Source organism: Aythya ferina (genome assembly GCF_964211825.1).
Source record: "Aythya ferina genome assembly, chromosome: 1".
Lineage (NCBI taxonomy): Eukaryota > Metazoa > Chordata > Aves > Anseriformes > Anatidae > Aythya > Aythya ferina.
In genome coordinates this window covers 191746707-191763301 of record NC_140296.1, presented here as the reverse complement: position 1 = coordinate 191763301, position 16595 = coordinate 191746707, and the positions used below count along the sequence as shown (strand labels likewise).

The 16595-nt window shown below is 39.0% G+C and overlaps 1 protein-coding gene across 3 annotated transcripts in view; it reads left to right on the top strand.

Annotated features, from left to right (window-relative positions):
* SLC2A13 (solute carrier family 2 member 13) overlaps positions 1-16595 on the top strand; it is a 163154-nt gene that overhangs the window by 55048 nt on the left and 91511 nt on the right. For all 3 annotated transcript variants that reach the window (XM_084506749.1, XM_084506750.1, XM_084506748.1), the window contains exon 4: positions 14420-14528. In XM_084506749.1, the coding sequence (XP_084362875.1) occupies positions 14420-14528 (109 nt within the window). The remainder of the gene's footprint in view (positions 1-14419; positions 14529-16595) is intronic.

Below are 16595 nucleotides of genomic sequence, written 5' to 3'. Positions count from 1 at the left end.
CTCGTCAGCCCTCTGCTGCCCATCTGAGCAGAACTGGCTGCTGGTGGACAGTCCCGTGCCTGGCCGAGGGAGAAGCAGGAGCAGCCTTCCTCCTCACAGGTCTTCAGCACACCCGAAAACACCTACTGTGAGTGCCCTGGTGGGTTCATGCAGGGGAGAGACCTGTTGTGCTCTGTGGCACATCTAAGAGTTTTCTCCTAAGCATTCTCATCTATAGACAGCAGCAAATTGTTTTCTTTAAAACTACCTCTTTGAGAAGATCTGTTTTTGTTGTTCTTTCTTTTGATAAATTATATCCGGAGTCACAGCCCCAAGTTTCTGCTTTCCTTCTCCACTCATACCTCATACCCAGCTTCTTTAAAAATCTTGTGTTTTTTCTTTTTCTTAATGCTGCAAAGGTTGGTTTGAGACCAGGGGAAGAACCACACCGCCTGCCGATGTCAGACAGTTGCTCTCTGTCAGGCTCCTGCCTTGCAGAAGGTGTGTGCGGGTCAGGCCAAAGCTGTGGTGGTGTTGAAAAGCAGAAAGTACAGAGTGATTCGTGTTTGGTGTGAGGGCTTGGATCTGAAAGCTTTAGATTTAAAATGCACTTAAATTGTGGCCTTCCCTGAGGTTTGGGCTGTGGAGACACATCTCAGTAACATCGCATTAATCTCTTTGGTATCTAAATTCACGTTGGCTTAGGGATGATAATATGCACCTAATTTTGTTCCTAATGCACAAGGTTGGGTTGACATTTGACCTGAAAGCTTACTTTTAATTTCCAACAACTTTTAGCAGCAATATGGTATACACTCCTTTAAATTGATTTTTAAAAGCGAAAACCTGCTTATTCAACTTTTCCATACCTCTTCTGACAGATTTATTTTAAAATCTAAAGTCTCTTCCTTTTGGTTGTCCTGAAAATCCAGGATGCAGGCAAAGGGCTTAGGACATAATCAGCTATCAGAGCTTGCCTTTACTGTGCCCCCTAAAGCCCCACCACACATTTTTTATTGTTACTTCCTAAACTTGTCTAGTAAAAAGACATAGAGCCCTGCGGGAGGGCATAGGACCTTAAAATTATGTTGCAAAAACAAAACAAAACAAAAACCAATTATTCTGGAGGGAAAAAAAAATCTGCTTCTTGCCAAAAAATGCCAGCAATAATGGTCAAGGACCTGCGTTGACTCTCAGCTTTTAGTAATAGAGGGGAAGAAAAAAAAGTAAAAAAGCTCAAGCCCATAGGCAGCTGCTGCAAAATTTATTTCATTGAGCTAGCATTACAAAATACTGAATTAATTTTGTCGTAGACTTCTATATTAATTTTGAATAAAACCTAATAGTTTACAGGAGCAGCTCATTGCTTTTTTCCTGGTTTGGTTTTATGCAAAACCATTCCAGTTGCTGTCAGCTGCTAAAAGATGCATTGACTACATCTGCATTTATGTTTCGTCTCTGAACGGCGGTGTAGCTCTGCAGTGAGTCTCTTCTCGTCTCCCATCGTCACCCCATGTACTGCCTGTTCGGATGGTGAGGCAGTATTAGGGCCCATGGAAAAAATGCTTTTGGGGGACCAAAACAAGAGGTCCACTCCAGGGATACCCTCAGTGTTCTCTGACCCTCTTGGAGATGTGAATGCTCAAATCAATGACAGGGTCTCTGGCAGCTTCTAACGGCCCGAGTGGCAATACTCTGCCTCGGGGACCAGACTATACCCATTCTAGCAGAAAACCTACAAATCATGGGCTGTGTACATTGATGGGCCTTGGCTTCAGACTGCTTCAACCTGATGATCCCCACCTGCTGCTTGCATGACTTGCTGAGATGCACATGGCCATGCCTGCTTCTTAAACCGTGTGTTGCCCAGTGGAATTAATTTTCTTTGTAAATGAGTGAACTGTTTCATTAAAGCATGTTGTATAACAGTGTACAGGGAAGTCATTAACTTTTTAAAGCAATTGGGGTTGGTTGGGTTATATGTATCCGCCCCTTTTGCCAATCAAAGTTAGCACTTCTCCAAAGAGGGAAGGACCTCACAGTATTGTCTCTCCTTAAGGAAATTCCTCTTCTTGGTGGAGGAATTGATCTCAAAGCTGCCCTGCTGTGCCCAAACTTTTCATCCCAAGTCTTGCTGCTTACTCTTGATGTTGGCTGTGGATTTACAATCGAGTAATGTTTGGTAACACAAGTGATTCGTTTGTGTTTTATTGTGTCAGATGCAGAAATAGAGACACACAGATAGCATGTCTCGGTGTTACTCTGCATTTTTTACTATATTTGATCTTAAACATCCACCATTTCCTTCAGGTGAATGTTAAAGTGCTTGAATGAGAATTCCTTCATGCATTCATAGCTTGGTAATTAGGCAAAATACTTATGGAAATTGGTTTATGACTACAGGCATATGGGCTTTTTCTTTCTCTGTTGGCGTTTCTACGTAAAATTACCAATGGCTAGTGTGTAGTACCTTAGTGGTCTCCAAAATAGAAAACATCCTCTGCTTGTCTGGTTGTCCAAAGTAAACGTGAAGTTGTGAGCTCATCAAAGATGGTGTTATTTCTGTGTTGTAAGCTTGATTTTTCCATTCAGTTCATACTTATTTAATTTTATATTTGCCTTTTTTCCCCATGTGTTGTAGTCAGGTTGTTCTTACTTCCACTGTCCACTTTCTCTGCTTGTCTGCTGGTGTCTTCATCTCAGCTGTGTCAGTAGAGAATGTCTATAGATATATCTACAGGGGAGAACATAGATAGCTGTATATAGGTAGAGAATGGAATTAGTTTCTCGGCTAGCTGCACAGCTTGTGTGATCAGAATCAGAGATGTTTCTCAGTGACTAAGTGGCAGCTCAGAGAAAGCCAGCAAATATGAGGTCAGTGAATGGAGATATTTGGAAATCCACCATGAAACGTAGGTGGTCCAAACGCTGCAGCTTTCTTCCAGCTTTGCTCTCCCTCTGGTTTTGTTTACAAGTTTTCCCCCGGACTTCCTGCCCAAGAATTTTTCCTTTCAGCCTGCTTAATAGGTTGGTGACAGTTGGCAGAAGGCACAGTTGGGCAATGATGCTCTTTCTGTGAAACATGAAAATATTTTCCTGGTATCCATATAAAGATGCAGATGCTTCTTATATCTAACACTGGAAATGAACTTTCGTTATTTCCTGACGCAATCTGATGCCAACCATGCTGCTGTAAATCCTAATGTTTTGAAGCAGATTTGCTGACACCTTCATGTTTGTCAGCCCCTGAAGCTGATAAATTCTAACTGCAGTAATAGGAGTAGGTTTTTTGATATTTTTTTTTTTTTGGTTTACAGGAATTAATACTGCTCTTTTTAGGGCTTGTCTTTAAAGCATCTGTTTCTTCTAACAAGGTGTGTTGCCTCTAGGAAGAAGTTAAGCATCCCGGAGTTATTCTTTATTCTTTAAGTTACTCTTTATTATAGAGGACATGCATGGCTGCGTGAACTCCTGCCCCTTCTCTGAACCACAACCTGATCACAGTCTGTGAAGTTTGCCCTGGAGCTATGAAGATTAGCAAGGTTACCTGAAATTCCAGCCACACTAGCGATACTTTTTTCCTGAAAAAAAAAGAAAGGAAAGTAAGGAAAACCTGGGGAAACTGAGATGTTATTCAGTATCTGCTAGTTGCTGAGCCCATGCTTTCACTGGGATGTTGTGAATCACTGTGGGAAGTTTGTCCGGCTTCATGCTTAGCTTTAGCTAGTGCATGTATGCATCTGAAGCCCTGGATAAGAATTTGTACTGGTCCTATAATCGACTTCTCCCTTAGCCCAGTTGAGGCTCTTATTGCCTTTAAGAATGGAGTTTAAGTCATTTTGAAATAGCGTTGCAGCTGAGAATGCTTTCTGCGTTTATGCAAGTCATAATCTTAACGTTGAAACCCTAAAAATGTCAGTGAGCTTGTAATGTGGATATTTTTTCACTAGGCATTCCTTCCGAACTCCAGCAGACTTGGTCTGGAACTTGAACAGACCAAAAATATTTGAATAGCACATTTTAATAGCATCTTCTTTGTGCAAGAATTAGCCTGAAGTGTGTTTTCCCGTATTTTTTATATATAAAATATATGTATTGATTTTGCTGTATGTGTCCTGACATTGCCATTGCTGCTAGCTCTGTTTCCATCCTTGCTCTTTTGTCTCCCTGCAAAAAAAAGAGCATTAACAAATGAAATTAGGAGGGAGCCGAATGTGACATGTTCCCATGTAGCATTTTTGAGGACAACTGGGATGCTCAGGAAGCAGGTTGCTGGCACAGATGTATAGACACAGGGACATGGCTTTGGGGAATTAGAGCTTAGAAAAAACAAAAACCAAAGGAAGCTGAAGAGATTTTTTGTTTGTTTGTTTGTTTTTAGTAGATGGTTATGCTTTTTGTAGTATAATAGCAATTTTCTTTTGTTGGTCAGAGGGTGGATATAGACCAGCTCAAAGCAAAGTATTGTTTTCCTTCAAATCCATTTTTTACTTATTTTTAATTTAGTATTCACTGGCAACCAGAGCATGTTCCTTTGTGTTGTCTAGTGGTGCAGGGCGGTTCAAGCTGTGCAGGGGAGTTTTGCTCTCATTTGGAGCTGAAAACCAGAGCACTGGTGCACGGGGACAGGGTGAGCCCTGATTCTTCTTGACCTTCAGCCGTGAAACAGGGAGTCAGATAAACAGACTTCAGTTCTGTGAGAATGCTCCCACCCCCGTGCTGAAAACAAACCCATAATTTTTACGTAGTGCTTTAAATAGAAGTTGGACGTTTCTATTCCTTAAAATAGTGTGGAAGTGAATCAAAGCAGCCTCTGTTCTAGAGGTTCTTCCAGTATGGACACATCTGTGCCTATCCCACTAACCAGGGCTTGATGTGGCCTCCGAGGACTACAGCAGGATGACCCTTCCCCAGGCAGGACTCTGCACGAAGCTGAGCAGTACCCGATGGTGGGAAGAGGCAGGCGACCTCTGTGCCTGCTCCCTTGGTCAGCACGGCCCCAAGAATGCAGCTCTAGGATGGTCTCTGGTGCTTTGGAGATGCTGCCCTTGCACCAGAGAAATGGGGGCAAAATCAACTCTTTCCAAACAAAATCATCTCCTCCCCGTAACTCCTCTGGATTTGTGGTAGTGTCTCTACCAGCTCTCCTGCTACCACACCCGTGTCCTTCTGAAATATCTCTGCATGTCCTGGGAGTCAAAAATATGCTGGTGAAACTCTGTACTGTAACCACTAACTAAAACCTCACATCGATCTTTTGATGTGCGGTGGCTTTCTCAGCCCTTTGTTCTTCTTTGGAAAAATGATATTAGACATCACTCTGTGATAAGCTGGGTTGCTTTTACTGTGATAATGTTTTGTGGGCAAAATCACACAATCACAGAATATCCTGACTTGGAAGGGAGCCACATGGATAACCGACTCCAACTCCTGGCTCCACACAGGACCACCCCAAAACCAGACCATGTGTCTGAGAGCGCTGTCCAAACACTCCTTGAACTGTGGCATGCTTGGGGCTGTTCCCACTTCCCTGGGGAGCCCTTCCCAGTGCCCAAGCAACAACTGGAAGCTGTAGTCCTACAGCAGGTAGGTGAGGTGTGTGCACGCTGCCTTTTGGAGGGGAGCATTCTCAGTACAAACTCTGCCCTCCCCTCTCCTTGCCTGGGTGGGCTTGGAGATCACTCAGTCTTCCTGCATCTCCTACTGAGTGTGGGGTAGTGTGACTCCTTGGTAGTTACATCAAAACACGTGTATGTTTTTTGAAACATCCCAGTTTTCCTGTGAGCCTCACGTTTGTTCTCACTGGCTTGCAAGTCACGGCGTGCAATGCTTGCTCTCAGTAAATCCTGGTGCTCCTTTTCCTTTTTCTTCTGAGACAATAATCCTCTTGTGACAAATTTAGAATTGGTATTTTAATATTTTTTATTGGTACCTATAGTGGAAAAAAAGAAATGTCTTTCAGTGGAAACTGAAGTGGCTCAGATCACTGCAAATGTCTGAGAAATGTCCCTTTGCTTAAATGTGCCCCTTTGGAATGGCAGCTCTGTTGAGGCTTGGACCCGCTCTTAATGATTTTGTTTTACTGGTGTGATTGGAGCCGTGTTCCCTAGGGTCAGCTGTAAGCTGCTGCATCAGAAACACAGGTTAAAAAGGTGACATCAGTCAAAACTTAAAATTTCACCTTAAAATTCTAAAACAGAGCTCAGCACAGGAGCAGGACAGCAAACAGATGAAAACATTTTCTGCACAATATCTATCATTTGGATATTATTCTTTATTTCAACTTGCTGAGGGTATGAAAGCAGGATGAAAACCTACCTACTGAAATTCACGAGGAAATCTCAGCATTCCTGTATCCTTTTGAAAAATAGGCCCCAGGTTTTGAAATAGTTTAATAAAATCTTTATGATCTTGCTTTTTATCTGCTAGATCTGCAAAGCTGCATAGGAGCAATGAGAAGGAGCAATGAGCATGCTCACATGATTTTATCTTGTAAGACAAGCAAGCATTAATATACACAGTTATATACACAGTTAATTATGTATGATTTAGATTGATACATATATTGATTTTTTTGAAGGAAAAAACATGCTTTACTAGGGAAGAGTTATCAAGTATCATCTTACACTCCACTGGATTTTCAAGATTTTTTTTAAGAACTGCCCTTTAAAGTATTTTATATGTATATGGAAACTTCCTATAAACATGGCATTTAGGCAATGCCATTCTGTCTCCTTTATGCTGAAAATGATCAGAGGGGTTTCCACTCAGTATAAGCTAAGCAGCTCTCAGGTTTCATGTTGTTCATAGTATGTGAGGGACCTTGAAGTGTCTGTTACATAATATTAATCCTATTTTCCCTAAAAACAGAATCATGACATGAGAAGATACCTTTTGCCTGCTGTTCTGTGCAGCATTATCATATATTTTCTTTAATTCTGTTTTATCTATGAGCCTTTGTTCGGTGATTCAGTCCCAGCTGATGATACAGGACATCTGCACGTAAGGTTTCAAAATTACTTTTAAGAAACATTTTAATGAAAGCAAGACCCGCAGTATGTTCTCCTATTAACCAACAGGCAAAAAATATTTCAGCTGTCCAAACAATTGCATATAGATCCAGCTACTTGCTGCCAGTCTCACTGACCTTAGCAAAAACTGCTCTTGGAGGCATTCTCTAAAGTTTTTTGCAGAGGAAAGATCTTGTTAATGCTGGAAACCAGAATTAACAACAGTCAATTTCCAATTAATCTGGAAACTGTGTGGTGGATGTACGTTAAAAACAATCCGTGAATCTTTCTGGATGAAATTTGTTGCTACCACTGACAGCATTATGAAATAAATGAGAAAAGGTTCCTAATCTGGCTCTCCATAGAGTCTTTTTTGTGCAAAATAAACTGCCTCCATGCTGGTTTTGTATTGATGCTAATGATTATATCTGATGCGAGATTGTCAAGAGTCATACTTTGTTGTGAAGTACTTTATTATGTCTGAAACTCCAGAGTGGCTCAAATTTAATTCGCATAGGCTGTATGTGAATCCTCCAGAAATTGGAAGATTTGAAAACTGTCATGAACGTCAGCTTTTCATAATCTTTGGTTCTCATGATAAAAATACTTCTTAAGATCATAGCCCAAGAGATTGCTATCTGTTCTCTGTGTTTTTAATTGCAAATTATTACTAGTTCAGCCAGTGACAATACTTAAGCAGGTAGTTGGTTTGGATTTGCTGCTTCAGTGAGATCTAATCTGCAGTAGCAAAAACTTGGCTCTCTTCTCTTCTCTTCTCTTCTCTTCTCTTCTCTTCTCTTCTCTTCTCTTCTCTTCTCTTCTCTTCTCTTCTCTTCTCTTCTCTTCTCTTCTCTTCTCTTCTCTTCTCTTCTCTTCTCTTCTCTTCTCTTCTCTTCTCTTCTCTTCTCTTCTCTTCTCTTCTCTTCTCTTCTCTTCTCTTCTCTTCTCTTCTCACGTTATCTGAACTTTAAAAAGAGAAAAAAAATACAGTAGTTTTTCAGATAAATCGCACAGATAAATCCCTTTTTCCCCTTTTAAGGAGAAGGTCTAAACTAAATACACTATTAAGACAGTAAGCAAAAGAACAAGCGTGCAACAGATCGTATCCAAAAGTTCCCATTGAGACTTTCATTGAGCTCCAGAATTCTTTTTCCAGTTCTACTAAATTTCCTTTTTTTTTTTTTTCCTTCCCTCCAGGAAGTGTCTCCCTGTGTTTAATTTGTTTGGAGTGCAAGGAATGGAAATCTATTTCCACTGTTAAAAACACTGATCTAGGGCGGGAAGGCAAATATTTCATTTGGAAACAAAGGACAGAGGATAAGGGGCGGGGGGGGGAAAGGCAAAACCCTAACATCTTGAACATCTTGGCAGAAAAATTTGCCAAAAATGTAAGGCTTGAATTGTGCCATGTTGGAAACAAAATACAATATCAGTATGAGTGTTAATACAGTAACAGCTGGAAAGATCAACTTGATAGTAGATTACTGATTAGGTTAGAGGGAACTCTGAGTCATCAGCTTTTCTTGTGCTTTTTTAATTAAAAAGTAAATAAATCACTCTCGAAACTGTCCTCACTGCAATTTTCTTCTAAGTGTTTTTCCTTGACTTGAACTGAAAGAAAAAAAGCTTTCCAATTCCAGATTGATAAACGCTCTGTGCTACCATTCATTAGGTGATGAGAGTGTGGAGTGGGAAGATCTTCAGGCTGTTAAAATGCTTGGCTCCTTTCGATTGTGCCTGCGTAAGTCTAGGTACATCATCTTATCTTTCCTCATCTGCTTTCTCCAGCTGTGAGGATCGTGTTCCCATTTCCTATGTAAAGCACTTCTGGAGCAGACTATGAAAAGAAAACCACACTGCAGGCTGTGGGTATGTCCAAGTCATCCTTAATGCCTTTATTTCCAAGGTACTTATCAAGACAGAAGCAAACCATAATGTGACACTTGCTTTTCTTTGTCCCTACCCCAGTCTTCCTACCAAATAAACAGGAAAAAAAAACATCTCACTGCCCTCCTCCACAGGTTTTGACAGTACCAGGCTCTGGTCCAGCCCCATGGTCATCGCCTCTCTTTGGTCATCGTGAGCACTTCTCTCAGCTCCCATTGGCATCATGTAAATGGTGCTGTTACCTGCTTTGCCATGCTTTCTCCAGTTTGAACAGATTTCATTACAGTGGGATCTGTTTTTTATAAAGAACATGTAATACAGAGCCAAAATGAACTTTTTTTTTTTTTGCTTCCCAACTTTTGACTGCCTCTCATCCTATTCAAAGGCATTCTTAACTGCTGCTTTCTTTGTGCCAGTACTCAGTCATATAGATTTTCCATCACTAGAGCTTTATGTCAAAGAATGTGTTATCAAGGGAAAGATGTTTTTTTTTATTCCTTTTACAAATAGAAGAAAATTGCTTTGTTTTCATGATTCCCAGAAGACTAACACAACTTTTTGTCAAAACAAAAAGAAAAAAAAAATCTTTGTTCTGAGTGTTTCTGTATGGATTAAAAAGATAATTTAGAGGGACCATTTATTTGAAATCTATGTTTCCTGAGCAAGGAAAAAACCTCTTTCAATTCAAATAGGCATGGAAAAACTCCTTGCATTCCTTAACTTTAGAACCAAAAAGATTGTGTCTAATATACTTTTATTTTCTATTAGAGCAGGCTCTGTTGTTATACCATTGGATGTTTTTGCTGTGGAAAACCTAAAAATCCTAAGAATCAGAATTTCAGAATCCTAAGAATCAAGAATTTCTCATTCTTGGCTGATGGGTGACTGACATAAAAAAGACTCAAACAAGCAACCTTTTGAGCTTTCTCAAAGGAACAGAGAACTGTATGGACTAGGAAGCTTCCTCTAGTGCTGCAAGTTATTCTTCTGATGCTAGTAGAAATGTAAAATAGTGGGGAAGAGCTTAGTTTGTAAGTACAATTGTTTTTTATCTGTTCAGGATAAATAATGCAGTTTTGATCTCAAAACTATGTAAGCTATTTCCTAATTTGGTCGATTTTACAAAAGGGAAAAATGAATGAAGTTGATACTTTTAGAAATAATAATAGGCTAGTGAAGGGGAAGAGTGTTTGCTTTAGTATATCACACCTGTGATAGCTCTGGGTCTTAAGCAGAGGAATGTTTTCCAGCTGATGCAGAGATAGCAGGGCTAGAAGCTGCCTTTCTGTAAGGAAAGGCCAAACAAGAGGAGTGGTTCCTGCATCAGTGGTCTGCTATCCACATCACCAGCCTTCCGTTTCTGTCTGTAGACCAGTTCTTTGAAGGCGTGTCTGGATGGAAGAGAAGGTATCGACTAATTTTAGGATGAGAATGGGTTTGCAAAACTAATTTGTAGGGTGAGCTTAACTGATGCTAAACCTGGTGCTTGGTAAGCCTGCTTTTTCAGAAACACTCCTTTACAGCAAGAACACAAAATGCTGGCAGGAGCCCTAGGTAGCTTTAAGCTGTTGCTACAAGCTGTCACCTCGATTGGTTGGCAAAAGGGTATTCAAACCTGTAAATGGCTTTGGCACAGTTCAGTCTCTCGTCATAGTTTCCTGCATGAGGAATTTTGCCAAGTACTGCACTAATAAGTTGAGGGGCTGGGGCATCACAAGGTTTCCAGGCACCAGATGCCTGCTCGCATTTGCTGAGGGATTTTCAGGTTGGCTTTATGTCTATCTACTCTATTTTTTTTTCCCCTGGAATTATACGTAGCATATTTTCAGGAGGAGATGCTGAGAAATCATTAGTATCCATTCTTCTACTTTTATCTTTCATTATTTAAAATCCTTTTAGAACTAGGACTTGTTGGTTTTGTTGGTTTTGACAAGTCTCTAGATGATGTAGTTGGCAGTGGATCACACCCAAACTCCTATGGTTTCCACGCTATCCCTTTTCCCTACAGATGAAAACCAGAAAGCCTTCCCCAGTGATTCAGAACGTCTGAACCAAGTTTACTTACAGGTAATACCTAACAACAAGAAGACCAGCTAAAATATAAGAAGCTGGTGTTAAAAGTTTCAGGTAACTAACACAGTGTAACATTTGGAAAGCATGGCTCACCTTCTGAGTGCATAATAATTTGTTGAGAACAGCTTCTCCCCATCTTGGTTTATCTCAGCATAAGCAAAGAGGTCATCCTTGGGTTGTTGGTTTGTTTTGTTGTTTTGAATGCAAAACCAAACTCCCCAATCTTACTGTTGTTTTTTTTTCCCCCCTTTTTCTTACAAGGATGAATGTCTGGTTAGCTAGAAAGCTTAGACCAAGCTCAGAAAAAGCCAGTTTGAACACAGCAGTCGTTCATGCAGTTTCACCTCTACAACAGCAGTATCCCAATTTTCCCATTACTCTCTATCAGTTGCTGCCATTTTGCACTTTCACTAGAGAAAAAAAAAAAAAAAAAAGCTTCAGCTGGCTTTTACTAGAGCGTATTTTGCAGATAAAGTAATTATCTGAAGGCACAGTACAAAAAAGCAAATCTAGTCTCATTAAATTAATGATGACTTTAGTAGGTCTCATCCTTTTGACTTCATTTTTATTCGTAGTGTAGAAGGAGAAAAACAAACACCTCAGTGGTTTCTCAAGTTCAAGCGCAGGAATGTGCCTAAATCTCCTAGCTAAGGAGAAGACAATAGCTTGAAGGCAGAAGTATCATGAACAAAAAATACTGACTTTTGGAGATAAAGATCTATTTTTTCCACTGTAAAAATTGCCAAATGTTTTTTGTTGTTGTTTTTATTCCATTTTTTAATTTCTCTATTTTGTTGCTTTGTGCTATTTTAGTCTATTGTAATAAGAGGAAATATAGCAGTTATCAGAAACTATTGACCTACATTTTTTTTGAACTACAGTTTTAGTTTTCAAAAGATGTATTTTCAGTAGAAAAATGTGTTTCATTCTGAAAACTTTTGCATCCTTCAGTTTAGAAGCATCCTCTGTTGGGAACAACCATGATTGCTTAGTTTCAAGATGGCTGTAGTAAATGAGCACAGCACAAGATGGATGGTGGGATTGAAGACAGGAAAATGCAAAAATAGTTTAGATAGTTTTAAGGCCAGGTATTTTTAAGAAAAAATTTCAAACCTTTCTATTTCAAAAAACAGACACTTTATAGTCCAAGTCCTTTGATTTTTTAGCTGAGTTTGAAAAGCGCCTTTATTATAGAGATAATGATTTCTTTTATGTCTTTCAGTCTGTTTATTGGTTTGTAGACCTGAATTTTATGAAAGAAAACCCTTTAATTTTGTGTATGCCTATTCATATGTGCAGTTGCTCTGATACAGATTTGCACTGAAACTTTTTAATCTCTGACATAAACCAATATGCTGATTTTAGCATCATGGTTCTGATGCAGTTAGTCAGAAATCTGATTTAAAAAAAAAAAAAAAGCCACAAATACTTAGTGAATTTAGGTGACTGGATGCTGGAAAGGTCTAGGCAGACTTCAATACATGGTCTCACACTTTTCTGCAGTGACCCACTTCAGCCATACAAACCCAGTTTTGCAATTAAGTTTTGCGGAGAGTTCATGACTCCCTCTGAGTTGCAAGCCATTGTCTGGGAACAGCTGCTTTAATTTCGAGCTATTCATTTCAATGCCTTCTTTCTAATTGTTTTGTACAATGCCTTATTGTGAAGAGAGTTTCATGTAACTTTCATTGAATAGCTGATGGATCGGGAATTGTTAAAAACCTTGCATCAGTTCCTTGTGAAACTTCTGCCTCCTTTCCTACCAACCCCTGCTGTAGAGTTCCAGCTCATTCAACAAGCCTCATTGTTGGGTCAAGATTTAGGTGAGCTGTGTAAGGTCTTCTAAAGATAAAGACAGTTTTTAAGCTTGATTAAGGAATTTATAAGAAGTTTATGAAGAACAGATGATGTCTCATAGGCATTCACCAGCCAGGGTTCACGACAGATGCTGCAGAATCCATTGTGGACCAAGAGTTTTAAGCCCAAAGCCTTCATGCTCAAGTGGGATGCAGAGCATGGAAAGCTGATGGCTGATATTAGTGAATTATGCTTGAGAGATGCATTTATTAGCATTTTTTTTTTCTGTGTAAAGCTTGTAGTGGAGGAGAAATCTGAGAGTATGTGTGAGCTGTGGACGGTTCCTAGCTAGCAGCAAATGTTTTGTTGTCCTGCTACCAAGGAAATGCCACTTTGACTCCTGAACCCTTTGATAGAGTTGTTTGCCCAGCCGTGCCATGCATCTTGTATGAGAATATCTTACCTTGCTTGAGGTTGGCTCTGTTTATCAGTAACTTGATTTCACTCACACAGAGAGATGTTTTGGAGGTCATGCTGCACCTATACGGCAGGACCTGTCCGAAATCAAAACTCATTGTGTGTAATTTGTTCTTTGCTAACAGACCAGTAATGGTTTTTATTTTGAATCAATACATGTAATATTTTCTGTATGTTCAGGGAGGACTTCAATGAAAATGTAAAAGTGTAGCCATAAAATACATGTATAGATCCTCTTCACCTCCAGTTACAACTTGTATTAAGCTTTTTTTTTTTTTATTTTGATGGCAACTATTTTGCCTTGTATGTATTGTCATCTAGTTAGGTGTTCTGGGTATGTATATCAGGTGTGATAAGATGTATAAAACTTAGAACATATTCTTGTGAACTCTTCTGACCCAAACAACAAACTAAGCAGAAAGAAATGCAAGTAAGTAGTAGAGACAAAAAATTATTTTTGCCTGGTTTTGTATAGTTTTCTGTATTAATTTTTTTAAGGATACTTTAAAAATTTAAAAGTTGCAGAGAAGAAAACTTTCTCTGTTTGCCACAAATGTTTGGCTTTCTCTTCAGTAATAAAGTGTTTTCTGACTTTTGAGTCATACCAATGCTACCAAAGGTATGGATCAAGTTTAATTATTTTATGCTCCCTCTACTGGCCTTACAGCTGTGCAGCATAGACCTCGCCCACACCTTAAAAATACCCAAACTTGCAACAGTTTTTTGGAAATTGAGAGAACATTGGTGGGACACATATTTATCAGTGTGATTCAGCTTTGAGCAGTATGTAATGGCATTTCTGAAGTAACCCTTCAGTTAACAGTGGGAACTTTTAGAAAAGGAACAAAAATGATATTTTGTGATAACTTTGAGTACATTCAGCTACAACAGATGTGCAATCTGTTGGTACGATATAGGAGAGCTGTGCATCTACCATCAATTACACTGTACGTTGTGTCCAAAAATTGTTTCATTTTTTTGCTTGAGCTTCATGAAAATCATCTTAACGTAGTACAACATGGAAAAGCAGAACTGAACTGAAAAAGTTGTTCAAAAATAAGTGAAATAGCCCAAACTTGTTTGAAGCTAAGGTGCAAAACCTGTTGTGCCTGGGAACGTTGTCTTGATAGAGATCACTTAAGAACTATTACGTATTCTTTTTTGTTTTGTTTTGTTTTGTTTGTTTGTTTTTGAAGCTGGACCTGTGATCTGCAGAATGCTAACATACCCTCCAACTCGAAGAGCCTTAATTGTGGGTTGTGGTCTGCAGATGTTTCAACAACTGTCAGGGATTAACACCGTCATGTATGTATTTACTGCTTGCTTCTCTTTTAAAAATACTTTTAAAATATTTTTTCTAAAAGTCAATTAGACCAATAGCAGTTGTAGATGGGCTTCTGGACAAATTTTGAAATGTGAAAAATTGAGTGTGAGAGCTGGAATGCTGGTTTTAAATCTGGATATTGGTATATTTGGTATCTCAGAAAATAGGTATGAGAAGATGCCTGTGTAAGGATAAACATTTATATAGAGATGACAGTGCAAACTACTGAGTGACATTATTATATTTTAGGCTTTACAGTTAAAGCTATGCAAGTGTAGATAAGAAAGTACTCTTATGGCTTGAATTTGTGTGCAAATAGATCAAAATACTATGAGGGCTGGACTGTTGACCATGTAAATGGGATGGAAAATTACTGTGAAGTGCTAAAGGAGGTAAGATGCTGAGGCAAGAAGCATTTGCCATTATTCTATGTTCTATTACGTGTACGAAGACTCAGCAAATGTAGAGGTGAAGAAGAATATATTGGGTTTTCTGATAAGCTGTCAGCTCACATGAGGAGTCGCTTTTGATAAATGTGCAGTGCACAAGACCTAGTTTAAGATGAAATTACTGCTGAGCTATCCTGCAAAAGTAGCCATAACAAATGATTTCCATATTGGTTTAAGAGCAAGTGTAAAATGTATTGCAGTAACGTCTTATGGAGAGAACTACAGCTAAATGAGGAAGATAGTTAGGAAACAGTTATAATGAACAGGTAAAATAATAAAGCTTTTAGTGGTATCAAGAGCTACCATATTAAATATTAGAGTAAATATCTACCATCTATCATAAGGGGAAAAAAATACAGTATTGTTAAACTGCAAATAAGGGAAATCTGTAACACTCTTTATAAAGAGGGACTTTATACAGTAGAAATTGTAACTCAAAGTGGAAAACAGGAGAGTGAATAGCTGCTAAGTTAAATGTGAAAAACAGAGGACAGGCACAGAAGGAGCTTTGAGGAGATCTTCAAGCTCATCAGAACCAAGAGACCCAAGAGGGTTTCAAGATCCAGTATGGATCAAGGCTCTGTGAGAACAGTAGCAGAAGATAAATCTGCAGAAGCCAATCTTAAAAGACTCCTTTTGCATCTGTGTCAGTTATGGAAGGTATATCAAAGTTCCCACACTGGAGCTTACACACTGGAGCTTTCAGAAGGTCTGCTTCAAATTGAAGTGTCAGGGGAAGAAATTTTAGGATAAGCTGATTAAAATGAATTATAACAAATTGCCTGGACTAATCAGCCTACACCCAACAAGTCTGGACTACTTCAAATACGTAGTCAAAAAGAATTTGGAAATGTAGCTTACTCTGTGTGAAGCTGCAACCCAGAAAGTTTTATTTCTGTCCATATCAAAATTAAAATTGTATTAAAATCAAAGGAGAAGATGTGTTTGTAAATATGAAAAAAAAAGCACATAGGGAAAGTAAAATAATAAAGAAGAGCCAACGCGGTTGCTGTAGACTACTATAACTTGCAAGTCTGTTGGATAGGAGTTGCCAGAGTTTATTGAAGAAACCAGGTGGTCAAAAAAGTAAGAGAAAAGTCTTGGTTTAAGAAACAAAGCTAAGAAATAAAGGATAAGAATGAAATATCAGTTATCACAATGAAAGAAAGTCAGGAGTAGGATCCTGCAGGGATCTATGTGGAAGTCTTTACTATTCAGCATTTTGAAGTCAGTGAAAGGGGCTAAACAGCAAAAATCAGCTTGTACTCATACACTATTCAGAAGATGAAAATCCCCAAATCTGTGAAAATGAACAGCTGTGGGAAGATGATACAAAATAACAGATTAATAAAATGGCAAAAGCGTTAACTTTTTAATACTATTCAATAATGCTTACAGGAGGGGGCTGGCTAGAGATCTTGAAGCTGAATATAGCTCTGTACAAACACCACGATGATATCCATGACCAGGCTGGAACAGTGCAAACAGTCGTCAATGTCGTTTTTTAAAATATTGATAAACCAGGTTGTATGTGGAGAGAGAGACCCAGCATTTGAACAGGATGGTTGGAACTCTGCAGCTTGGAAGAGAAATAAGCTC